This window comes from Aspergillus homomorphus, assembly GCF_003184865.1.
Source record: "Aspergillus homomorphus CBS 101889 unplaced genomic scaffold BO97scaffold_66, whole genome shotgun sequence".
Classification (NCBI taxonomy): Eukaryota; Fungi; Ascomycota; class Eurotiomycetes; order Eurotiales; family Aspergillaceae; genus Aspergillus; species Aspergillus homomorphus.
The window spans coordinates 11,612-33,791 of record NW_020291952.1 but is presented as its reverse complement, the minus strand read 5'-3'; the positions used below and the strand labels follow the sequence as shown (position 1 = coordinate 33,791).

The 22,180-nt window shown below is 52.0% G+C and overlaps 9 protein-coding genes across 9 annotated transcripts; 5 read left to right on the top strand and 4 right to left on the bottom strand.

Annotated features, from left to right (window-relative positions):
* Positions 1-219: 219 nt before the first annotated feature.
* On the bottom strand, positions 220-2,146 carry BO97DRAFT_446863 (cystathionine gamma-lyase CYS3). The gene is made up of 4 exons (XM_025698697.1): positions 1,686-2,146; positions 1,540-1,625; positions 1,037-1,484; positions 220-979 (listed from the first exon to the last, which is right to left on the bottom strand). Exons 1-4 carry the CDS (start codon positions 1,791-1,793, stop codon positions 398-400), a joined length of 1,224 nt encoding a protein of 407 aa, XP_025546594.1. The 5' UTR covers positions 1,794-2,146; the 3' UTR covers positions 220-397.
* An 884-nt stretch (positions 2,147-3,030) lies between these two features.
* On the bottom strand, positions 3,031-5,410 carry BO97DRAFT_251557 (uncharacterized protein). The gene is made up of 4 exons (XM_025690851.1): positions 4,448-5,410; positions 4,308-4,374; positions 3,758-4,244; positions 3,031-3,694 (listed from the first exon to the last, which is right to left on the bottom strand). Exons 1-4 carry the CDS (start codon positions 5,325-5,327, stop codon positions 3,047-3,049), a joined length of 2,082 nt encoding a protein of 693 aa, XP_025546593.1. The 5' UTR covers positions 5,328-5,410; the 3' UTR covers positions 3,031-3,046.
* On the bottom strand, positions 5,411-5,977 carry BO97DRAFT_251556 (uncharacterized protein). The gene has a single exon (XM_025690850.1). The coding sequence runs from the start codon at positions 5,806-5,808 to the stop codon at positions 5,494-5,496; it is 315 nt and encodes a 104-aa protein (XP_025546592.1). The 5' UTR covers positions 5,809-5,977; the 3' UTR covers positions 5,411-5,493.
* A 709-nt stretch (positions 5,978-6,686) lies between these two features.
* nop12 (rRNA-processing protein NOP12) lies at positions 6,687-8,425 on the top strand (the record flags this gene model as incomplete). Its single annotated transcript, XM_025698696.1, has 2 exons — positions 6,687-6,884; positions 6,947-8,425. The coding sequence occupies exons 1-2, from the start codon at positions 6,801-6,803 to the stop codon at positions 8,423-8,425; spliced, it is 1,563 nt and encodes a 520-aa protein (XP_025546591.1). The 5' UTR covers positions 6,687-6,800.
* An 892-nt stretch (positions 8,426-9,317) lies between these two features.
* BO97DRAFT_429297 (uncharacterized protein) lies at positions 9,318-10,188 on the top strand (the record flags this gene model as incomplete). Its single annotated transcript, XM_025697355.1, has 2 exons — positions 9,318-9,560; positions 9,664-10,188. 2 exons carry the CDS (start codon positions 9,318-9,320, stop codon positions 10,186-10,188), a joined length of 768 nt encoding a protein of 255 aa, XP_025546590.1.
* A 1,024-nt stretch (positions 10,189-11,212) lies between these two features.
* On the top strand, positions 11,213-12,528 carry BO97DRAFT_356465 (uncharacterized protein; the record flags this gene model as incomplete). The annotated part of the gene is made up of 3 exons (XM_025692172.1): positions 11,213-11,376; positions 11,459-11,696; positions 11,752-12,528. The coding sequence occupies 3 exons, from the start codon at positions 11,213-11,215 to the stop codon at positions 12,526-12,528; spliced, it is 1,179 nt and encodes a 392-aa protein (XP_025546589.1).
* Positions 12,529-13,343: 815 nt separating this feature from the next.
* Positions 13,344-14,701, bottom strand: BO97DRAFT_409005 (DNA-directed RNA polymerase III subunit RPC25). Its single transcript, XM_025695977.1, has 7 exons — positions 14,457-14,701; positions 14,277-14,375; positions 14,091-14,187; positions 13,948-14,034; positions 13,803-13,866; positions 13,538-13,718; positions 13,344-13,476 (listed from the first exon to the last, which is right to left on the bottom strand). The coding sequence occupies exons 1-7, from the start codon at positions 14,466-14,468 to the stop codon at positions 13,432-13,434; spliced, it is 585 nt and encodes a 194-aa protein (XP_025546588.1). The 5' UTR covers positions 14,469-14,701; the 3' UTR covers positions 13,344-13,431.
* A 237-nt stretch (positions 14,702-14,938) lies between these two features.
* On the top strand, positions 14,939-17,464 carry BO97DRAFT_446857 (CCCH zinc finger protein). The gene is made up of 2 exons (XM_025698695.1): positions 14,939-17,024; positions 17,086-17,464. The coding sequence occupies exons 1-2, from the start codon at positions 15,036-15,038 to the stop codon at positions 17,317-17,319; spliced, it is 2,223 nt and encodes a 740-aa protein (XP_025546587.1). The 5' UTR covers positions 14,939-15,035; the 3' UTR covers positions 17,320-17,464.
* A 1,961-nt stretch (positions 17,465-19,425) lies between these two features.
* On the top strand, positions 19,426-20,768 carry BO97DRAFT_400068 (GPI anchored serine-threonine rich family protein). The gene is made up of 2 exons (XM_025694275.1): positions 19,426-19,901; positions 19,956-20,768. Exons 1-2 carry the CDS (start codon positions 19,694-19,696, stop codon positions 20,426-20,428), a joined length of 681 nt encoding a protein of 226 aa, XP_025546586.1. The 5' UTR covers positions 19,426-19,693; the 3' UTR covers positions 20,429-20,768.
* The last annotated feature ends 1,412 nt before the right edge of the window (positions 20,769-22,180 follow it).

Here is a 22,180-nt window from a genome sequence, read left to right as displayed (position 1 = left end):
TCCAACGAAAACACAATCGAAGTAGAACAAGAGCTCTCGCAGGTTGGCCCGCGAAATGATTGTGATGAGTATTGGTCAAGAGTACATGGAGAGATAATATGCCTTTACGTTGGATACGTTCCAATTTAGCTGTCCCATTTGTGTTCTTTGGTTAGAGAACAATTCTAGTTTAATTACCAATCGGGTATGCTGCGCTCATGATAATTCCACAAGGGAATTCGTGATTCTATCTCAAAAAAATGTTATATGCAAAACCCACAATGCATTAAAAACTCATGGCTTGATATGTCGGTTAGGTTCCACCGGGGTCTTGACACGACGGAGGTGTGTGATCTAGCCCCTGAACGGGTCTATATTCTATCGCAGTAACGATTCTCAATCATTAGAAGTCATCCAACTAAGCGCTGCCGTTCTCCACCGGGTGACTAGCTGCAACAGCTTTCTTGAGGGCCTGGAGAACGTCGGCCGTCAGATCTTCAGCATCTTCCACCCCGCAAGAGATACGAACGAGGTCGTCGTAGACACCTGCAATCTCACGGTCGGCCTTGGGGATACCAGCGTGAGTCATGGCTGCAGGAACCTCGCAAAGACTCTCAATACCACCCAGGCTCTCCGCCAGGGTGAAGACTTTCGTGTACTTGCAAAATGAGTGAGCAGCCTGCTGACCACCCTTGATACGGAAGCTCAGCATGCCACCGCCCATACCCTGGCGGTGCTGCTTGACAGCGATAGCGCGTTGAGGGTGAGAGTCGATACCAGGGTAGTTGACGGAAATGACATGGGGAGAGGCCTCCAGGACCTTGGCGACGGCCGTGGCGTTTGTGGTCGCCTCACGTGCGCGCAGGTGGAGAGTCTTCAAACCGCGGTGGGCGAGCCAGCAGTCGAAGGGAGACGGGACGGCACCAATAGCGTTCTGGAGGAAACTAAGACGCTCTTTCAAGCTATCTGAGCTGAAGGCGGCAACGCCCATGAGGACATCCTATTCCTAACGTTAGCCGGTGGGCTCCACTGGCCATGGAGTCTGCGCTTAGCTTACAGAGTGACCGTTGATGTACTTGGTGACGGAGTGCACGACAATGTCGGCACCATGATCCAGGGGGTTCTGGACATAGGGACTCATGAAGGTGTTGTCGACAACCACGATGATGCCATACTTGTGCGCAATGGCAGCAACATTCTCAATATCGACCAAACCGAGGGTGGGGTTGGAGGGAGTCTCGATCCAGACCAGCTTGGTCTCGTTGGGTCGAATCAACTTCTCGACGTTCTCCTCAATGCTAGGCGTGAAAGTCACATCGACTCCATGGGCGGAAGCGACCTTGGTGAAATAGCGGTGGGTGCCACCGTATACATCGGAGACGGAAACAACGTGCGAGCCCGCCGCGAGAGACTGCAGGATCACAGCAGTGGTGGCAGATCCAGAGGAAAAGGCCAGGGCATATTTAGCGTGTTCGAGGGCAGCGATAGCTTCTTCGAAGTTGTCTCTGGTCAATGGTCAGTGTCCATTCGGCTCCTTCGGGGGCCGTCGATCTCACTGACCGGTTCGGGTTCGAGCTGCGAGTGTACTCGTAGAGACCGACGGGAGATCCAACGCTGGTTTGCGCAAAAGTGGTCGACAGAGAGATCTGGTTCCGGGAAGTTTAGTAGCTGCGTGATACAAGAGGTGGCAAGCACAGCGAACTGACCGGAGCAATAACGGCGCCGGTGGTAGGATCATGGGGAGCACCGGCATGCACTGCCAGAGTTCCGAAACGGCGTTCCTGAGAGACGGAATCTCCGTTTTGAGCGACCATTGTGACGAACTGTGGTGATTGAATGCGAAAAGATGGTTGGGGATCAAAGAAAGGAAGAGAAGGGCTCGATTTATAGTATGCTATGCTAGTGAAACAATTTCAAAAAGAAATGATGTGATCTCTCAACGCTTCCGTTTGCGATGGACACAGAGGCCGTCTTATATAGTAGTAAATTGTAGGTAGTAGGAGAGTAGTTCAGGCTGTAAGTAAGCGCCACAGAGAATGAGACAAGATTTGTAATGAGAGCAGAACCCCCTCAAAAGAAAGGACTACTAATATTATTATATTTTTGCCGGAATGCACGATGCGAACCTGCCAAGAGACCCAAGGGCGTAGAACAGGACCAAACTCCCTGACGGAAAAAAAAATTCAATGTGAAAAAAAATCGAACCAAAAAGATCCCAGATGGACGAAGGTGAGTTTCTTTTACGTTGCCGACTGGAGATCTTCCGGAATCGATAGGACAAACCGGGCGGGCCAAAACCCCACTCCGCCCAGTCCCGACTCCCCCTCAGTCCCTCTTTGTCGAAAATTCCATTGATCCTTCCACAATGCTCTGACTGCCGCCACTAACCGCCCGCTGCTAGACTAGTCGGAGGGGTCGGACGAGCGTCGGAACTTATCTAAATCATTACTACGGAGCGCAATCTATTCATTCCCCTTCCTGTTCCTTCACCATCCTATCTTTCTCTTAGTCTCGTCCTGAGCTGACGTGGGGCATAATGCACGCTGCAGTGCTGACCTCTCCCTGTTCTGATGAATTGTCTTAGTTAATTACTGCATATTATATATTTCGCTTTCCAGATGCCCTCTACCCACGATAACGATAATACTGATATTGATGGGAATGATGAAAGGTGCATAGGAAAAGGTATCTCAACTACGCCAGGGCCATTGAAAATAGAAGGCATGGCACTTGTGCTTGAAGACATCATAAGAACTCATGTTGGAGGTTCAATCACCCCCCAACGCGCAAAATCAAGGAGCAGTCACCATCTATCCATTATTTACACACCCAGGCCGGTTCCGGACCGAATGGGGCAAGAGAAACAGGAGTAGATGGCAGGTTTTATTTCGTTTCGGTGATTTCCCGTCATACATCCCAGATCCGTACATACATGAAGTAAAAGAATACTCTAGAACACCGTTGAAAGAAGCCCGTATACATTGCAGGAAAATGCCCAGCCCTGATGCGAAACCGTATGCCGTTAATGTGAGGTGATGCTGATTAATTCTCGTGTACAGGTATTGTTCTATCGAGCGATCATCTGGTTGGAGCCAGGGCCGCCCAGGATGCCTGCCGGTTGATGTATGGAGTTGACAGGTCGGGTGGAGAGAGAAGGAGAAGGTTCCCGTTTTGAGGTGGCCGACTGGAAAAGGCCCAGGCGGGCCGATGGGGGGGAGTAAGCAGCATGCTGAGAGGGACCTTGCGGAGAACGATGGTCGAAAGCATTGTAGGAGGCGGAATGGGGTTTCCGCACGTCAAGCGGGGAGGAGCTTAGAGATCGAAATCCAGACCTCTGATCTGCATCATAATCGGGATTGACGAAATGGCCAAGGTTCGGAGGAGCCTGTTCCTGATCAAACGGGGTGTTATTGGCTGATGAATTCTCCGCGATGGTGGAGGCCGAGCCGTTCGGTGCGTGGATGTCGACCACTCGTTTTTGGGCAGCAGGAGTGGTATATGCGGGAGCTCGAGGATTCTCAAAGATTCGAGCTTGGGGTCTCTGTGACAATGGTTGATTTTGATGAATGGGATGTTGCGGGTTGGCCCATGGAGTCTGCTCCAAGAAAGCCTCCTCTGCTGATGTACGGAAGACGCTCGATGACATTGCTGGCATAATTCCCCGGGGTAGCGTAGACTGCTGTTGAGTGACCGGGGGCTTTGTTTCGATTGATATCTGAGCATAGAAACACGTTAGCTGAGACTGCCGATAGTCTGCGTCATGCCTGGGGAGACCTACGCCCATCTTCTCTAGATCTTCTTCCAGCTCGGAAGGTCGCGCCGCAGACAGCGAAGGGGCCGCAGGGAAGCCAACATATTTTGCGACTCCAGCCATGATGGAAACCTCATGGTTGTACGCGGCTTGGTGTGCAATTTGCTGTGAGCGACGCGTCGGGAAAGGAATGTAATGTTGTGGACTGATGTCGTCGGTCTTGAAACGATCATGCTGTATAGAGTAAAACTGTTTGCTGATGGCGCTAGAATGTTTCTCGCGAATATCTCGAGCACGCTGAAAGTATGTACTATGTGCTTGCGCTCGCTCAGCTAGGCTCTTGTTGAGTAGAGCCTGTATTCGGTATTGAAATAGCGTGTGCTCGTATTTGATCTTGGAGTCTCTGTAGCGGGCAAGGCAATCGAGCTGCCGTAGAAACTCGGGGTGCGTGGGACTCGGGCCATTCAACATTTCCAGCTCCCGGTTCAGTTTGGAAATCCTTTCGTCGTATATTCTATTCAAGTCACAATGGTCAGTTACTTGGCGCCAAGTGCAACAGCAGTGACGGCAGACTTACTTGTCGCGTAACGTTGCAAACTCTCTTTCTAATACTGCCAAGGAATCCATGGCAGCTATTCGCTTTGCTGCTAGGCATGAAAAGATTAATACCGTGACAAGGGATGATCAGAATCTAGCAATGTCCGCAAGGCGACTTACACTCCTCTTCCATCTTGGCGGCGGCTTCACCGTCATCCACGTCTTCACCACGCTCAGCAGTATCGTCGTCTCCAAGATTATCATCAGCTTCTGCGCCCATTTCACCGGCGCCGTTCTCCAGATCGTCATCTGCGTCTCTAGCTTTCCGTCCTTTTCGCTTGCCCTTCTTCGCCCTCTTACCTTTCGTGGGGACCGCATGCGACATTAACTCGGGGGTCTCATCTGCCGGGGTATCTTCTTCAAGAGGTTTGGAAGGATCCTCCATGGGCTCAGGGCTTAAAACAATATCGTCCGGAGGCGGGTCGCTAAGGTCACTCTTCACTGAGCCGCGGCGTTTCTGTGACGGCAGGTCATCTTCGTCGAGTTCTGTGCCCAGCTCGTCGCCCGACTCCAGCCGTTTACGTTTTTTCCCGGCACCTTCTAATGATATTGTAGAGCCCTCTGGCCCAGAAGTCTCCTCTACCACTTCAGTGATACGGGTAATTCTGGCGCGAGGCTTGCTGGGTGAATCGTCTGCGGCATGCTCCTCTTCATCCCCCACATCTTCATACGTCGTCGACTGGGCCAATTTGCTAGGACTTGGCTCGTATCCAGCTGCGCTCACGACAATGTTTGTTTTAGAACGAAAATTGGGGGAATCCTCGATGCGCTCTGTTTCTGCCTCCGAGTCATTTTCCGGTGCCACCCTCTCGGGCTTAGGAGACTCGTAATCAGATGGTATATTTTCGGATACATCATCAATCTCGCTCAGACTACTCGATCGGTCGTCACCCATGATCGAATCGTCCAGTAGAAGATTCTGTTCGCCATTGGTAATGGTGGAGTCCATCCCAGGTGGCGCATCCACCGTCGCGGGCTCCGTACTTTCAGCTATTTCCATCTTGTTGCGCAGCAATCACGATTGTCGAGTGCTTGAAATGAAGGTAATATGAAGAGAATTGACCAGAGCGAACCTGGAGTTTGCGGTCGGTAGACTTATGGGAGGAGGGGGAGGGGGAAGGAGGAAGGCCAGAGGAGAGGATGGCGAAAGGGTCAAAGCAGTGGACCTAAGCTGGTGAAAGCCAGAATGTTAGACCGAATATCAACAAACATCTTAGCAAAGCAGCAAGAATGAATAACCAAATCCATAGTAGATCAGGCCCAAGAAAAGGGAGGAGGAAGAGGGGAGCGACAGAGTCCCAAAGGCGGTGCGGAGATTTGATCACACCCCAGATGGAGCGAAAGTCACTCTCGCTCCCGGCTTGGGCTCTGAGAACTGCGCCGGCCCAACAAGCAGGGTCCGGGGTTTCTGTCAAAGGGTCTGGAGCGCTGATTCTATGATAGTTGACCCAGGTCCGACCCTTCACTGACTCTAAAAGCATTGGGAAGCATACCGTTCAGCAATGCGCCGATAGTGAAATCCGTACTGTTTCAGCTGCCGCGACCGAGCACGATTCCCTGAACCACCGCGGTCGCGGAGAAGAATCCGAGGAAGGCAGACCTATCCACAAGATCCAGAGCTCCGACCTTAATCCTGTGTATGGATTCACTTTGTAAAAGTGCGCAGACAGACTTCTAGCCACGAGAAGTGAGAGGAGTCGTGAGGAGGTAGTGGTGGGCGTCGACTTTCAAGAAGCGGGCGAGACGACAAGTGCAGCGTAACGGCAGACTGGGCGGCATGGAAGAGAGAAAGTGATCGGCTGAGCAAGTAGAGCAAGGACTAAGATAGGTGGTTGAGACAGGGCTGGAACGAGACAAGATTGAGATTGAGGACCACTAAATCTGAGGCGCAGGACAGCAGAGATGGCAGCTTGGATGGCGCGGGAGGAGGGAGAAGAAGTGCGGCAGCAGCAGCAAGCAGCAATCATCCTCACCACTCACTAATCAGAGCCGGCGTCACCCTGTTGTATTCCGCCCGTATTGCGTTTCTGCCGGTTGTATATTCTCTTTGGCCGGATAGGGACTCACCGCCTTAAGTGGTTCGGTCAAAGCATTCCCACCATTGACCGGGGAGAGCACAACACAGCTCCTTCGCGGGCCAGAGGTGAGTTATGATATAAACTACTTCCAAAGGCAATAAGGAGCTCTCGAGCTATGCGAGTTACTCACATGGTTGAGTATGAATCATCTGAGCTCTTCACAATTGATTGAGGAACTAGACTGACAGCCGGCCCCACGTGATCTGCCCCGGCTTTCCGTCGCCAAGACCGCCTCCAAAAAAAGAAAAGAGAAAAAAAAGTTGGCAGAGCAATACGGAAACAGAAACATCCATGATAAGATCTAAAGCAACCAAAGCAACGCGTGTTACCATTTTCTCGAGCGGCGGACCTTTACTCATAAGGGGCATTTCAAATTTTACAACCTTTTTGCCGTCATGGCCAAGACAGATACCTCTGTCTCCCTTCTGGGAACAAGTGCCTCCATAGATCCTTCTCTGGCTTCCTTGTTCGCGACAAGTGTGCGTCCAAGGCTTCGTATCCAGTCATAGAGTCAATCGAGCTAACATGTTATTTTCAACAGGCTGGTCCTGTCAAGGCTCCTTTAATCAATGTCCCCGCAGCAAAGCGTGCTGTCAAAGATGACGAAGACAACGACAGCGAAGATGAGATCTCCGAGGCGGAGGATGAAGAAATGCAAGAGGCTACAGAAGCTGCGAGTGATTCTGGCAGTGTTTCAGCAGTTCATGCCTCCGAGATCTCTAGTCGGAAACGAAAGAGAGCGCCGGCAGAAGAAGTCGAAGACTCGTACATGCGTCGCATAGAAAAGGAGCAGCAAAAAGAGGAATCCAAGCGTCGCGAGGAGAAGGCCAAGCGGCAGAAGGTTGAGGAGGGTGAAAATGACAAGGATCATACCGACGAAAGCAATGATGGGAGTGATAGTGATGAAGAAAAAGGGGCAGAAGAAGAACAAGAAGAAGAAGAAGAAGAAGGAGAGACTGCGATGCCGATGCATGAGAGCCAGACTAGGGACGCTGAGAACGCAGAGTTAGACAAGTCTAATCGCACTGTGTTCCTTGGCAATGTCTCTAACGAGGCTATCAAGTCCAAGTCCGCGAAGAAGACGCTCCTCAAGCACCTTGGGTCCTTCCTTGACTCGCTTCCAGAATCTACGGGGCCTCACGAAGTGGAATCTATCCGCTTTCGCTCGACAGCATTTGCGAGCGGCGGCAAGGTGCCCAAGCGAGCTGCATTCGCTAACAAGGAGGTGCTGGACGATACTACACCATGCACAAACGCATATGCTGTGTACTCGACGGTACAGGCTGCGCGAAAAGCACCTACTGCATTGAACGGTACAGTAGTCCTCGATCGACATCTGCGAGTCGACAGTGTCGCACATCCTGCCAAAATCGACAACAAGCGGTGTGTTTTCGTGGGCAACTTGGACTTCATTGACAATGAGGTCAAGCCCGATGATGACAAACGAAAGAAGAAGAGAGCCCCCGCAGATGTGGAGGAAGGCCTCTGGAGAGTGTTCAACGCTCACACTGGTGGATCGAAAAAGGATGGGTCAGGCAAAGGCAGCGTTGAGTCCGTTCGAGTGGTCCGTGATTCTGCTACGCGTGTCGGCAAAGGATTTGCGTATGTCCAGTTCTATGATCAGAATTGTGTGGAAGAAGCCCTTTTGCTGGAAGGAAAGCAATACCCACCCATGCTTCCGCGCAAGCTTCGTGTGTCTCGGGCTAAGAAAATTATGAAGAAGCGCGATGAGGGTAGCAGCAAGCAAGGAAAGACGCTTGGGAGTGCGGACAAGACACTTCAGGGTCGTGCTGGCAAGCTCTTTGGACGTGCCGGTGCGGCCAAGGTCAAGGCTGCAGGAAAGACCTCCATCTCGCAGAACTCGTTGGTCTTTGAGGGCCAGCGGGCCACGGAAGGAGGGTCGCGCATCCGAGTCAAGGGGAAGAGTCGTGGCTCAAAGGCCAAGCGCAACAGTCGAAGTAGCAAGCGCGCTGCGGCATATAAGGCCTCTGGTGGGAGGAAAGGCAAGACGAGTCAGTAGACGCTGAGGAACAATCTTCTGTTCGTTCTGTATGGCGCGTTTCATGTATGTAATTTATCATCCACCGGGTGGACATACAAGATATTCAGGATGGGGGTTAAAAGCACAACTGGGTGTGGGCATCAATCCATATCTATGAGATATACCATCACTTACATTTCCTTTTGTGTGTGGGCCGACAATCTCTTCCATGGACTATCATGCTAGTGCTCATAACTCAGCTCCCTGGGGCTGTGTCGTTCGACTCCAGGAACAACAGTCGCCATGACGTCATCGTGTGGGCGCCTTTTAGTGTCTCACCCCATCAATTGATATCAATTAACCTTATCGATTGAGAGCTGCTACAAGACTCCGCACTCATATATTATCCGCGTCACCCCTTTTGACTAGAATCAATCTAAAATCTTCCCTCGCTAAACTAAGTTTCACACACTTGACTTGTCTTTATCTAGTCTGTGGCTTTGGTGGGAAGTGGGCGTTTTTGCCTCGGCCTTTTTTGTCCGCGTGAGGTGCAGTAGGAAGATTCGAACGCCTGCAACCGTGACCTGAATCCCAGATAAACGCAGAAGCAGGCCAGTTTCCGCGACAGTCTAAGCTTTGCTGCCTGCCTTGAATTCATTTTGAGTCAGCTCTATTGTTTATTAGAGACTGCAGTCTAGTACGCTCCTATCTCTAATCAGATCCAGCTTGGTGCCTAGCAGTCTTATCACCACAGGTGGTTTCTTTGTCACCCTTCATTGCTTGACACCAAGCGACTTTTGTTACCCACGCCATGATGCTTCCATTTGTCCACCGTCTTCGCGGAATTCGAGGGCAACCAAGCTCAAGACAACAAAACTCTGCGAGTAACAACAATGAGACAAGTAATTCATCGGGGGGAATTTCCGGGCACATGAATGACGACGTCTATTACCCAAACTGCTATGACGTGTTAAAGGTGCGGTATCTGCTGCAACATATTTGGAAGTGGAAGAGAGACTCGCAAGAGCTCTTTCCCCTTGAGCTTGTGGACATGATTTTGGATGCGGCCGAGCACTGGGCTACCAGCGAGTCGAGCCTGGAAGGAGAAACAACCGTTCGAAAAGATCAAGATCAGGTGCTGTTGACAACTGTACCATTGTGCTATGATGTAAAGGTATGCCTATGTCGGCTCTATTGCCAGCAGTCTCGCGCTCAACTATACCTGGGAAACTTCTGCGTCGATTTAAAATCGATCGAAAACTGATTTCCCTTCATAGACGTTGGGTACCGACTCCCCCAGGGTGCTTCCTCATCGTACTGTTCACCCATGCCGCAAGATCATGTTCACCATCCTAGCACATGACCAGGGATGGGGTGGAGGTACCCGCAGTAAAGGTCCGTACGACGGGTCTTATACATGGTTCGACACCCAAATCATTCACTCAGCTCAGAAGCCGCCTGCATCTAGCGACCAACCAACCCATCAGGAGCAACGGGTTCACTTTGAATCCGGTGATCCTCTTTTGCTTCCGAGCGCTCACAAGCTACAGTCAAACCGAACAGCGGAAAGAAGTCCCCAGTTGCATCAAATCACCTGGCATTATCTCGACGATATTCCAAGCGACTCAAGTGAGGCAGAAGAAATTGAGAACACTCAGGGCCGCGGGCGGGCAACGCTAGATGGCAGTCAAGTCCGATCCCTGGAAGTGGGCGATGCAATCCAGATCTGGGCGAGAGCGCGATTTGGAGGATGGATCAATAATGTTCAGCGGGTGTCAGTGCGGGTGTTCTGGGCTGTGTGATGAAGATGGTCGATAGGCATATCTCGATTGTCATAACCGGTGGTTAGTCAGACGCTAGAATATAGGACGCGATTGATAACTACGACCTTTGCAGGAGATCTGACTGACGGCATTTCTTGTTGATACCAGGCAGTGTGTAGCTCGAATTTATGGCATTTCCATGTATAAGTACCTGAGTCCACGGTAGAGTGGCAGCCTGCCAAATCAGGCATGCGGGAATTGCCTCATTCCGGCGCGGAATCACGCAATTGTGCCAAGCGCCCCATTTCTGTCATCCGTCGACTGAATATAAGGTCGCCAACTTCCTCAGGGCCATCTATAGATGCCTTTTTCCTCTTGTTGGAACTCAAGGCATGAAGATGCGAACAAGTCAATGGATAAAGGAGGGATTATGCTGCCCTTGCCCGGGCGTTTGCTGGCACTTGCTTCTTCGTCTCTAATGACACATTCTTGGACAGGATGCCAGAATACGCCAGCCGACGGAAAGCGAACGGCCCAGGATGGTTGTCACCAAAGCAGCAGCAGTCCGGTGGGGCAGGCCGCATTGGTTGCGTAAACGCCCGTCCACCATTGATCAGTTGACTGACTCTCGAATGCGAGAGAGTGCAAGCGGGTTGAACGGTGTGTGATACGTGATGCATGATCTCTCGTCCGAGAATGATGCGCCTGCCGTCGGTCTCTTTCGGGCATCTGCGCGGTCAATCGCCGATTGACTGTTTCGCCGACTGAACAATCCATATGGATTCACTGCCTCTGTGCATCTTTTCAGAGCGTTTATCATGGCTTTCCTCAATCTCTGTCCCCGAAAGGGCCTGATTCGATTATTTCGCCGAGAATAACTCCGGGAAATGCACTCCACTCTCTCGGCTTTCGCCATAAATTGCTCATTTTTGTCTTCTTCCCTGGTGGTATCCCCGGCTTGCTCTCCAGACAAAGCCTACTGTGCTTCTTTCTTAGTACCCTCTTGGAGCTTAAGACTGGTTCCCGTTGCCTGACAGCCTATGCAATCGGAAACGTCTTCACAATGGCACAACCCCAGAGATGTGCCGCCGTTGTAGTGGGAGCTGGTCCTGCCGGTCTGGCAGTCGTTGGGAGTCTGCTAGAAAAGCAGCTTGGTGGGAAAGTCGCCTGGGTTGATCCATACTTTCAAGGGGGCCGAGTCAACCGAAATTACCGCGAAGTCCCCAGGTGAGTGCGTACGGAGCAGACAGCCTGCTTCCGATCGATACAACATCGTAACTTGAGAGCATTCTTGCTGATACATTATCAGCAACACTAAAGTATCGTTCTTCCAAGCCTATGCCACCGCCGTCCAGCCCTTCCGGACCGTCATTACCAATACCCGCATGCCTAATCCTTTCACTACCATGGCCAAGCTTGACCAGGACAAAACCTGCCATTTACATCATGCTGCCGATGTGGTTCGTGCGCTCACGGACGGAGTCACAAAAATGGATGGTGTCCTCGCATGTCGGGGTACTGTCACGGCTGCAAATCTGTCCGAGCAAGTCAGTTCACGCTGCACCTCTAGAAACACTTCCTCGTATCACTGACTTGGTGTAGACGTCTTCTTGGACAGTCCGAATCAAGTTTCAAGACTCCCACGACGAAATTGATGTAGTGACACCCCGACTCGTTCTTTGCACCGGATCGTCCCCCACAGAGGTCCCCATTCCTGTCTCCGGGCACCACATCGAAAGGCTGGGCCTTGATGTGGTGCTGAAGCCTAGTGAACTGGTCTCACATCTTCCTTATGACAAGCCTACAAATATCGCTGTGGTAGGAGCCTCTCACAGCGCAATCCTAGCTCTACTCAACTTGCTAGACTTGGCTCGCAGCTCCCATCCTGAAATTCGTATTAAATGGTTCACACGTCATCCTCTGCGGTATGCGGAGTTCATGGACGGCTGGATCCTCCGTGATAACACCGGACTCAAGGGTCTGGCTGCCGACTTTGCTCGCCAACAGTTGGAGGACGACAAACTACCCCATTCTGAGGCTGGCCGCTTCATCACCAAGGTTGATTGCGGGGGAGGCCAGGAGTCGGCACAGTACCAGCGGGTTCTGCCCTCGTGCTCCTACATAGTTCAAGCTGTGGGCTTCACGCGTGACCCTCTTCCAGAGTTATCTGTTAACGGTCGTCCATTGGAACTCGATTTCGACTCGGCCTCGGGTGGCTTTTACGACGCCAACGGCCGAATTGTCCGGGGCCTGTACGGGGCTGGCATCGCGTTCCCGGAGCGGGTGATTGATCCACATGGCAATGTGGAGCACGCTGTCGGGTTCTTCAAGTTCATGAAGTACGTCAAGCGGGTGACTCCGCTGTGGACAGCTTCGTAGATGTGGTATGCTCATGATGTCTGCTTTTAACTAGCGTGTTTGTAACCCCTAATGCCTGGTTCCATAGCTGCCACCTCTGGTAGGTTGTCGGCTTTGCGTTAAAGTTCCATTTAGGAACATGATGACGATATGAGATCTTCTATGCTAGAGTCCTTGACTACGTACAAGGATGACCGGTTCATTTTCTGGGGACTTGCCGAGTTTTGACAGTATCTTACGATTCACCTTTCCAACGTCACGCATTCACCGGAGGCTTTCGCTGATTCACGTCGGTAGCCATCCAGCGTCTGGTCAGGAGTAGCAATATTCCATTGCGCATACTGCAGATCAGTCCATTGTTGATTTCAGGTATATATCACGATGTCATAGTATCAACCCTCCTGTCTCGAAAGCTGCCGTTTTCGACGAACAGTTTGTATGTCATTCGGTAGTCACGGCATCCGTATACTTTGGATACATAAGATAAGGATTGCGCCGAAGGACAAGTTATATAGTCCCCATAGCTAATTCCTGCATGGCGTACTCGTGGGCGCCATTTCCACGTTCATTTTCATCAGTATGCTTGTGCATAGCATTTTGGGCATTACTTCAATAAGCTCCTAAATATCGGCGACCTGAAACAGCAACCTGAATTCTGTGCTCATGTATGCCCTAATGCACTCCGGGGCCGGCAGATCACACCCCTGGGCAAGAAGCACTGCTGTACACATCAACCACAAAATAAGAGCACGGTCCACAAAATGAACTTGAAAACCCATCTCATCCATTTTCCCAAAAGGGTCGGTGTATACAAATAGTTAGACGCCAGAAACAAACACCGCAGGGAGTAATCTACAATATGAGAAAGAAGCAAGCAGACAGAAAGAAAGGGACAAAGAGATTCTGCCTAGGGAGACCCTCCTATCACCACCAAGAAATAGGACCCAGGCCAGCCATTTGCATCGAACCCTACCACCCTTTTAGTCAGACTTTACATGTAGAACACGTTCGGGTCGTGGAGCAAACTTACAATAATCGAATATGGTGGTTTCCGCTCGATCACTGCCGCGCCGTCACCGAGATCGGGGGCATTGGGAATCTGATCATGCCACTCCTCCATCTCCACGCGGAAACGGACGACCTCTCCGACGTCGAAGTAGAAGGTCGAGCCGTCCTCGTTTTCCCAGATCCAGACTTGGTCTGCGTAGTCGCTGTTTGGTCTAGGTTAGTGTCTGGATGAAGGAAGTTGTTGCGGAGCCGGGAGCACCGTGATATTAGATGAAAGGGATACTTACAATCTGGCACCGTCGAGGAGCAGGTCCGGGGGGACCAGGATATCGTTGAAAAATTCTACGCCGACTTTGAAGATGCCCCTGTTAGTACAGGTGGCCGCAAGAAGGGGAGTGGAAGAGTAGCTTCCGTGGTGATGGGGAAGCTCACTTTTAATCCCATGCTCAGTGGCACTGGAGATCTTTCCGAGCATGATCTCTCCCTTGAACGGACGGAAGACGATAAGCCGGAATTTTACTGTCACCGGAGTCAGGAATTAGGCCCGAATGTCGGTGGACTGAGAAGGAGCTTACCATTCACGTTGACTAGACCGGTTCCATGACCGATAAGACCGTCGGAGGACTCGAGCAGGTCATAGAAACCGATGCAGAGGCCGATTTTTTGAATCACCTGTCCCATGAGGTTAGTCCATGCATGGCATGAGGCAGAGATAAGTCTGTAGTAGCTGAGGGGCCAATGGCGGACGAATAAAGATTTACCTTATTGGCATATTTCTCGTTGATGTTATCTTCGAGGGCCACAGCGCTGTACTTGGAGAAATCCTCGGGAGAGATCTGGATCAGATCGGAGACGGTAGTCTGCAGTGGTCCGTCAGTCGATATTACTTAAGAGCACTCAATTTATTGCAACTAGGAAAATTGGGAATGAATAACACTGACAAGAATGAACATGCTGGGCGGGGGGTGCACTCGGCGTGTGGTGACGGGGGCCCGGGAATTTTTTTTCTCTTTCTCTGGACTCAATCCAGTAGTACAACGACACGAGAACTTGAACGAATAGACCTCAAGGTGAGACAAGATCCCATTCCATATCCCGTTTTTTCCAGCTGAGTAACCTTATTTTGGAGTTAAGCAGCACTTGGGTATCAACCCTCCGACGCCATATCAGGACAATTAACAGCTGGCTTGCACTTGAATAATATTACTACTGCATGCGATAAGATGCAATCATAGGAGGACAATTTCCCTTGTCGGACCAATAGCAGGCGGCAGATCGGCCTAGATTTTTCTTTGCCTGACAGTACAAATCTGAGGCAGACATCACATCACGTGTCTACTACCTCTCGGAACGGAAGAATCTCGGCGCCAGCTGCAGCGAAGGTCCCATCCGCCGCCCATTTTGTTATAAGAAGTAGCGCCGAGCTCGACCTCGCCGCCCTTAGCTTGTGAGAAAGAGAATGGCGTGCATGCTGGCTGTCTCTGTCACCTCTGGAAGATCGACCGAGATCTTCTCTCGCCATGAACAATAATCCTCAGGGGTTCTCTTTCCCTCCGCCTCCGCCTCCTCCTCCCTCTTCTCAACGACAGCACCAGCCGCCACACCAACCGCCACACCAGCAGCACCCGCACCCGCAGCAACAATATCACCATGGCCATAACGCGGCGGCGTATCCGTCTCAATATGGTGCGGGCTATCACGGTCAGCAACGTGGTGGGCGCGCTCCCGGTGCACACCATCGAGGTCGCGGGAGAGGAGGCTACGGGAACCATCACCGTGGCGGAGGAGGTGGACGTGGCGGCAGCCATTACATGACGCCCGATGTCAATGTCAACCGGGGATACTCGACTGCCAACGTCGCAGCCGCCGCCGGAGCTGGGCCTGTCGGCGGCTACACTCCCATGAACTACGCGGGATACACGCCTCAGCCTCTCTCTGCCACTCCGCAGGCAGTCTCGACCTCTCAATTTGCGCCCTCGCGGTCGCCGAATTTCCAGCATCGCACTACAACCACACCCTCATTCACCCCTCCTCCTCAACCCTACGCCTCCGCCTCCCTAGCACATGTGCCGCCACCGTATCAACCCCAGCCGAACTACCCTGCGGCCGCTGCACAACCCGCTCCTACATACCCGCCGGCCGTGCCTACCCACAACCATGTTACGCAACCAGTCCAACCTCAAATGATGGGACCACCAATGCGCTGGGGGTTTGACAACTCGGCGCCGGCGGGAGTTTTCCCTGGCGGACAGCGCGGTCATCAGCGAGGCGGGCGCTCATTCAACAACTACAATACCCAGCCGGATAAGCAAATGAACCATGGTAATAAACGGGACCATAACTCAGCCTTTGGTCGTCCACCCCAAGCCAGCGCGCCGCGCGTCGCTGCACCCCCGCCGGTCCCCAGCTTCGGAAATCCTCTACTACCCTCAAAACCTCCCCCGCCCGCGGAGGCCGCCCGAAAGCCGAAGAAGAAGAAGAGAAAGCACAATCAACTCGGGCTAACGCCGAAGACGGAGGAGCACGAGTCTAGTGAAGAGGAAGACGACGTGGACGAGGAGGCCCGACTGGCCGCCGTTGGAGGAGCCGCAGGAGCTAGCGCTTCCGCGCCTCTGCAGGTCACTTACAGGGGGCGGACCTCGACGTTACAGACGTCGGAGGACATCAAAGCGTGGATTGAGGAGCGTAAGAAACGCTTCCCTACCCAAGCGAGAGTTGAAGAAAAGAAGAAGGCCATGGAAGAGGCCAAGAAGGCCCGGGATGAGGCGCTGCGGCAGAAAAAGCTGCAGCGACAAGAGCAGAACCCGCCGCAGAAGGATGCCAAGAACCAAAAAGGGCGCGAGCAGCTGAATCACAAGGATCAGCGGAAGGATTCTAAGGATCCCGTCGATATCGCTGCAAAGGCCAAATTGAAGGCGGATAAGCTGCGGCGGAAATTGATGAGGGAAGAGAAGCGAGTCGCGAGAGCAGAAGCCGATGCTGAAAGGGCCCGTATGAGGGTGGAGGAACTCCAGAAAAGCTCAACAAATACAGCCACAGAACAGGACCAGCCTGACGCTCCAATGGAAAACGCATCGGAGTCTCAGATTAAACCACCGGAGCCAACCACAACTCCGGCTAGCGGTCCAGGTGTCGAAGAAACTGCCCCTGCAATCGATCCCAAACCAGATGCTGCGGGGACTCACGCAGGGGACGCGGCCAGCGTATCATCTCTAGATGACTCCGATAGCAGCGACTGGACGTCCTCCAGTGGATCTGACTCGTCTTCCGAGGATTCTGATGGTAGTGATAATGATTCTGCCCCCGAGGAAGCAACATCCAAACGGGAAGGCCCCGAGCGGGTGCCTCCACCGGCACGCGAGACGAAGAAGAAGGTATTATGCCGGCATTTCGCCCGTCGTGGCCGTTGCAAGCATGGAGACAAATGCAAATTCTCGCATGAGTTGCCCGAGCGCGGGACCAAAGCGAAACCCACCGAACAAAAGGGACGAAAAGGGCTTCTTCAGGCAGTAAGTTTTCTTTACCCAGTTTTCGAGTCACACGCATGCAACTAACAGGTACAACCACCAGCTTTTGGATCGGCAAAAGACCGAGGATGATCGCAAGGTGATGGAGGCGATTGTCTGGCTCGGGGAGAACGGCATGCTCGATGCACCGAAAGAATCAGGAGACAACAATGATGCCTCCTCCGCAGCCGGGGACGTGAAGACTGATCCTGGAAACGAAGACCGTCAAAACTTGGTGGTGTCGGAGACCACGGCGCCCGGACAAGGGGGTGACGCCGCTGCACCTTCGACTGCATAGATGACTGCATGACATAGAGACGGGTTTTCAGCGCCATTGCAGCGGCAAATGCAATGTACATAAACCGATACACACCCCACCCCCACCACCAATGTAGACCTTTGTGAAGTATAAATGTATGGATCATGTTGCGTGAGGTGCAAGCAGGGGCCAACGCCCGACGCTCTCCCGCCAAGCCCGGCTTACCCTGCGTTTTTCTTCCCCACAAGTCGGCTAGGATCCCCTTAATGGAACAACAGTGAAGAGGATTGAAGAAAAGACCCTATGGAGCTCATTGGCCCGCTCAGACACCTCGAGAATTTGCGCGCCTACGACAGTGGAACCTACCGGTAGACCTGATCTACGTTCTTCCTTGTACTCTACACAACCCATCAGCCTCAAAATAGCCATGTGGTTTTCCTCAGGATAAGAACTAGACCGAGTTCAACTTCGTAATTATGCTTTCTTACTGCGAGCAGCTCTAGATAATGCCACTGGGTGCATGAGCTGCTTTTCTCGGCGGAGCAGCTTTCCGGAACGGGAATCGGTCAGAGCGCCCAGCGCCGCTGGGCGTTGAGCGATGGAGGTCAGTACTTGGTACTTCTTGGAAAGGGGTTGATCCGTTGTTGGAGCTACAGGCTTGAACGCCATGGAAAATCTATGAGAGAGGAGACAGGAAATCGATGGACATTTGGACTGGTTGAACGTTGAAGACGGACGGGACTCGGGATGGACGATCGTTTGCCAGTTTGGGTACGAGGAAGTGGGCTGGGGAAGATTTATGAGAAGCTACGAGTACTTGGCTTACCGAATTAAGCAGTGGGAGTGAGCGGGAAAAGGAGGGTTTGAGTCGTCGATAATGGCGATTGATGCGTTGCGAGTCATCGGGAGTAGCTTGCCAGGTGGTGAGGGTCGGTCTACTGTGTGTCTACAATTGAGCTGAGGTCTGAAGTACTCTTGTACTACTTAAGTAAGTTGAGATGGGATCGGAGGCAGTCTTGAGAGGCTCCCCGTCCATGTCTCACTCTTAATTCCAGGGCTGTTGAGGGCCAGGCTTCTTAGACCACTGCTGCTTTGACCCTTTAATATATCGAAGACAAAGATCGGCCCTGGTTGCGATAAGATACGAGTACCCTGGCAACTCAAATCATCAAGGCATCAAATCCAATCAACGTTCTCCGAAAACAAGCAACTACGATATGTGTGACCCTAACGAACCAGGGAAGCATGACCGTATTTCAGCTGCGATGGCTTTTGAGGCTCGAGACCGAGTCAGTAAGTGGGCAATTAATGAGCATGAAGAGAAGAGAAGGAAAATGAAGCCCCTGCCGGTTATGGTACGGTACAATACGGGTCAGGGACCATCCAATTGGAATGGATTGGGGGAGGGGCAAAAAAGCGGCTAACAAACCTTGCTGCGATGTGGAGACCAAAATGAGGTACAGACCCCAGCTGATTTGTGTTTTTCTTTGCCAATTCGGAGGATCCACCCCTTCTTGGATGTGTCCAGACTCCAGACTTCAGACCAGTGGATGAATACCCTACAAAGGGACCACGATGATGGAAGTGGTGCCGTAGGACAAGGCAGCACGGCAGTGTCAGCCTAGATCCTAATGTCTGACTCCTCTTCTTCCTTCTCCCTCGAGGGATCCTCTCGAGGAGCATTCACTTTCCACCGGGGCGTCAATTGGTGTCAATGGGTCTATCAAATTGGTCAATTCAAAGGCTTCAATCAGATTCCAGTATCTTAGGATTCCTATTCTTAGAGGGGGGATAGCCTTGTCTAAGCTCAATGAGGACAAGAGCACTGCAACCAACCACGGCCGGTTCTTCGATCTATTGAACATTCGACTTTCCACTGCCATTGCCACAACTCGACCGATGGGCAATTCAGACCGGAGGGGGGAAGGGAAGAAGGGCACTCAGAAAGGGGACTAGTCCTCAATGCAGTCTAGTTTTGTAGATGAAGGTCTGGTACGCTAGAATCAGGAAACAAAACAGTTCATGCCTCCTCGTGCTGCTGCTGCTGCTGCTGCTGTTGCTGTTGCTGCTGGCTGTGACTGTCACCTGCCTGGCTGGTGTTTATTAGTCTTCTCATCGCCTTCCTTCCCTACCCTTTCCTTTTTCTTCCCTCTTTCTTTCCCTTCTTGTGCGACAATCTACTCGTTTCCTCTCCCCCCAAACACGCAGTCTTTTCCATTCAGTTCGTGTCTACTCACCCGGTTCACTCCTTTGACCGTCTGACTAAATCGCATCTTAACTTCCACTCTTTCTCCCCCCACTCAATCACTCTATTATCCCGATTTTGCATTAATAATCCCTCCCCGGGTTTATATCTGATTCATTGTCTATCTTAATACTTCACCGTATACATTAACACCACCCATCAATCATCATGCGTTCCATGTTCTACCTTGCGCTCAGCGCCATGGCTACTCTCGCCAATGCTGCCAGCAACCCTTTCAACGTTCCCACTGAAGGCTATACCTTCACGGCCGGTAGCCCGACGACTCTGACCTGGGATGCCAATTCCAACGGAACCGTCAGCCTGAGACTCCAATGGGGTGCTGTCTTCACCACCTCTTCTGGTGACAGTCTTGCCGGTGAGTACCTGCAGCTTCGCGACTCGTTGCCGATCAATAACTGATTATCACTAGCGGGTGTTGCCAACTCCGGCAGCTTCACCTGGACTCCTTCCGCCAGTCTGGTCAGCAGATCCGATTACGCGATTGAGATCATCAACGATCAAGACACGGATGATATCAACTACACTCCTCGCTTCTCCATTGCTGGTGTCACCGGCACTGCCTCCACCTCGACTGTCAAGTCCACGACTTCTAGCTCCTCGAGCACTTCCTCTTCCAGTGAGAAGACCAGCTCCGCCACCGCCACCACTCTGTCCACTGTGACCAGCACTGGCGCGGTCTCTTCCACCTCCCCTAGCTCCAACTCCACCGCCGTGACTGCGTCGAAGACCTCCACCGCGTCGTCCTCGTTTGAGTCGTCCAGCGCTGCGAGCACCACCGCCGCCAGTGCCTCTAGCACCTTCATCCCGGCCAATGCCGGGGTGGTCAACCGGGCGTCCACCGGCATGCTCGCGCTGATTGTCGCCGCTATCGCTCTTGTCTAGAGGGTGGCTGAGGACCGTTGTTTATCATGGTTGACTTATAGATGACTCTTTTCCACATTCTAGTACATAGCTTTTAAGCGCAATTCTTTCACGCCTTCACTGTTTCAGCTCTTCTTCTCTCCCTGTCATTTCCTACCAGGACTTTCTTCTCAACTGCTGCCCGGTGTGAACGTCAAGGTTATCTCGAAGTCATTCGGGTTCTCATGAGGCGGGCGATGTCGTGGCATTTTCATTTTACAATTTTTACTACCACGTTGTACTCCAGATCGGAGGAGCTAATGGTTTTGGAGGTCGAGTTGTATGGTATGAGGATGTAGATACGGATACTGTAATGAATGACACCAGTCTTCAAGAATGAGCACGTTTTAGTGAGCACCTGTCACGAGGGATTTTCGTGGGGGAGGCTTCTTGGGAATGCGGCTGACAGGCAGGATACCTCGGGACGGTGTTGTGCCGCGATCTGCCGTGGCATGCGGTGTACTGTACCTGCATCGCATGTCCAGAATCCACCAATCGGTCAGCCAGCATGGTAAGCACTTAATAAGCCAGGCCAGGGTCTCTGCATCAGCACACCTCTTCTGGGGTACTGTACTTGCTCCTTCCAGTTCTTGGGAATGTCGATCTCAACCTCCGGGTGTCAGAGGTGACATGAAAGGAAGATCGGCAGACGGGGAGAAAGGACAGTAAAGAAACCAAACAGAACAGCATCGGCCATCCAGATGATCATCATAAAGAAACAAAGGACCGTTAGACACTCACCTCTTCTCAGCCTGGAGCTGCCTTTTGAGGTGGGTCATCTTGAGTGGCCGGTGGACTCGCGCCGGAAATTAAAGCGCCTTCGGGCCCGGGGGGGTCCTGTTCCGCTAGGGTCACTGACTGGTCAGCCTTTTCGCTTAGGTTAATGTTAGTGGAAAGATTCCGGTCGGGTATTCGCGCGGTCCGTACAGTATCAATTCCATTGACAGACTAATATGGTTTATTTATCTTCCCCTATAATGGTGGATGCTGACTTTCCGAAGTATCTAGTCTAGGATACGATAAAATCAAGTTGCCGTTATCTGAGACAGCAGCCAAAGAAGCTTTGGAGGATTTGCCTGGTGGAGCAAGATTGATCTGAGTATTGTCATTGAAGGTCCACTCGATCCCGAGGGATATCGTTTGCATGCATCGAGGGGAATGATAGCATGGCTATGATCGTCCAAATCACCTCTCAGCTGGTCATCTAATAAACCTATCCATATTCGATGACATACCGCGCTGTGTTTGTCCTCAGTTTCCGCCAATGGTACCACCGACGGCGTGGAATTGCTATCTCCGAGGCCTTCTCATTTCCACTCTGCGGACTGGACTAGCTGAATCCAGGTAGTTCCTCCATCGCGTATGCCAAACTCCGAGCCCGCTAGGAGACATTCTATCTTACGGACTTCGACTCCTATCAGTCTCGACCCTTTCCACTAACTAAATCACTCTCCCACTCAGTACGCACTCTCCTCCCGTCTCAGGAGCACGGGTCAAGCTAGCCAACCTCAATAGACCCAATGGAACCGAGCCTACCAACCCATCATCTTCCTTCAACCGCCCTCAAGAACGGCCCTAGAAATATAGATAGAACCCAGATTAACGTTCTCGCGTACAGTACAGTACACTACAGTAGCCAAGGCTATCGACTCCCTCGATCGACCCTTACCTAGGTATCCCTACCTGGGCAACCAACTGCACGAGGGAACAGAAATGATACTGCCGAACTCCTCT